The sequence below is a fragment of the Sinocyclocheilus grahami genome, unplaced genomic scaffold (genome assembly GCF_001515645.1).
Source record: "Sinocyclocheilus grahami isolate Dianchi unplaced genomic scaffold, SAMN03320097.WGS_v1.1 scaffold3025.1, whole genome shotgun sequence".
Taxonomy (NCBI): Eukaryota; Metazoa; Chordata; class Actinopteri; order Cypriniformes; family Cyprinidae; genus Sinocyclocheilus; species Sinocyclocheilus grahami.
In genome coordinates this window covers 15,232-16,126 of record NW_015508195.1, presented here as the reverse complement: position 1 = coordinate 16,126, position 895 = coordinate 15,232, and the positions used below count along the sequence as shown (strand labels likewise).

Sequence of the window (895 nt, the reverse complement as noted above, 5' to 3'; positions counted from 1 at the left end):
TAATCACTTCAGTTCAAGTGAATCTGAACTGTATTTCATAAGATCGTCGGATCATATTCCTCGTGGTGTTTATGTAAATAGGTTTGCATTTCTAATACCATCATATTTCATTCTCTAATCTGATTTAATTCTCTTTGCAGCTCCGTTGACTCTAGATCCAAACACAGCACATCCTCGGCTCACACTCTCTTCTGATTTGACCAGTGTGTCGTACAGTGATTTATGTCAGAATCTTCCTGATAATCCAGAGAGGTTTGACAGGTATGCATGTGTTCTGGGTTCTGAGGGCTTTAACTCAGGAACACACTGCTGGGATGTGGAGGTTGGAGACAATACATACTGGATTGTTGGAATAACCACAGCATCAAACCAAAGGAAGGGAGATGTTTTCTTTAACACTAATGTCTGGCGTGTGCGGTACATAGACAGCAAATACAGCTCACAATCCTCAGATCAACCCCCGACTTATGTTACAGTTAAAGAGAAGCTGCAGCGTGTGAGAGTTCAGCTGGACTGTGACAGAGGAAAGGTGTCCTTCTCTGATCCTCTAACTAACATCTGTCTCTGCTCATTCACAACAACCTTCACAGAGACTGTCTTTCCATTCTTATATAACTACTGCACAACTTCCCCTCTGAGGATCTTACCAGTTAAACTGATCGTAACAACAGAAAATCACAGTTAAATCTCATTCTGCTTTTAGATAAATCAAGGTACACGAATGTGTTGTTTTCATTGTTTTGTATTTTATGGTTCAGTAACAACACTGTAATCAAAGGAAAAGGGTTCTCATTCATCAATAAAAAATCTACTCAAACTATCGTTCAAGATATTCAGAATTGACATTTCTGATTTCTTATTGTTTTGTATTGTAATTATCGAAAAATAAAAAATG

At 38.2% G+C, this 895-nt stretch overlaps 1 protein-coding gene across 1 annotated transcript in view; it reads left to right on the top strand.

The window, feature by feature from the left end:
• The window catches only part of LOC107575939 (zinc-binding protein A33-like), a 3,693-nt gene extending 2,994 nt beyond the window's left edge, over positions 1-699 (top strand). Inside the window, exon 6 of the mRNA XM_016262246.1 lies at positions 141-699. Within this exon, the coding sequence (XP_016117732.1) occupies positions 141-685 (545 nt within the window). The 3' untranslated portion in view covers positions 686-699. The remainder of the gene's footprint in view (positions 1-140) is intronic.
• The last annotated feature ends 196 nt before the right edge of the window (positions 700-895 follow it).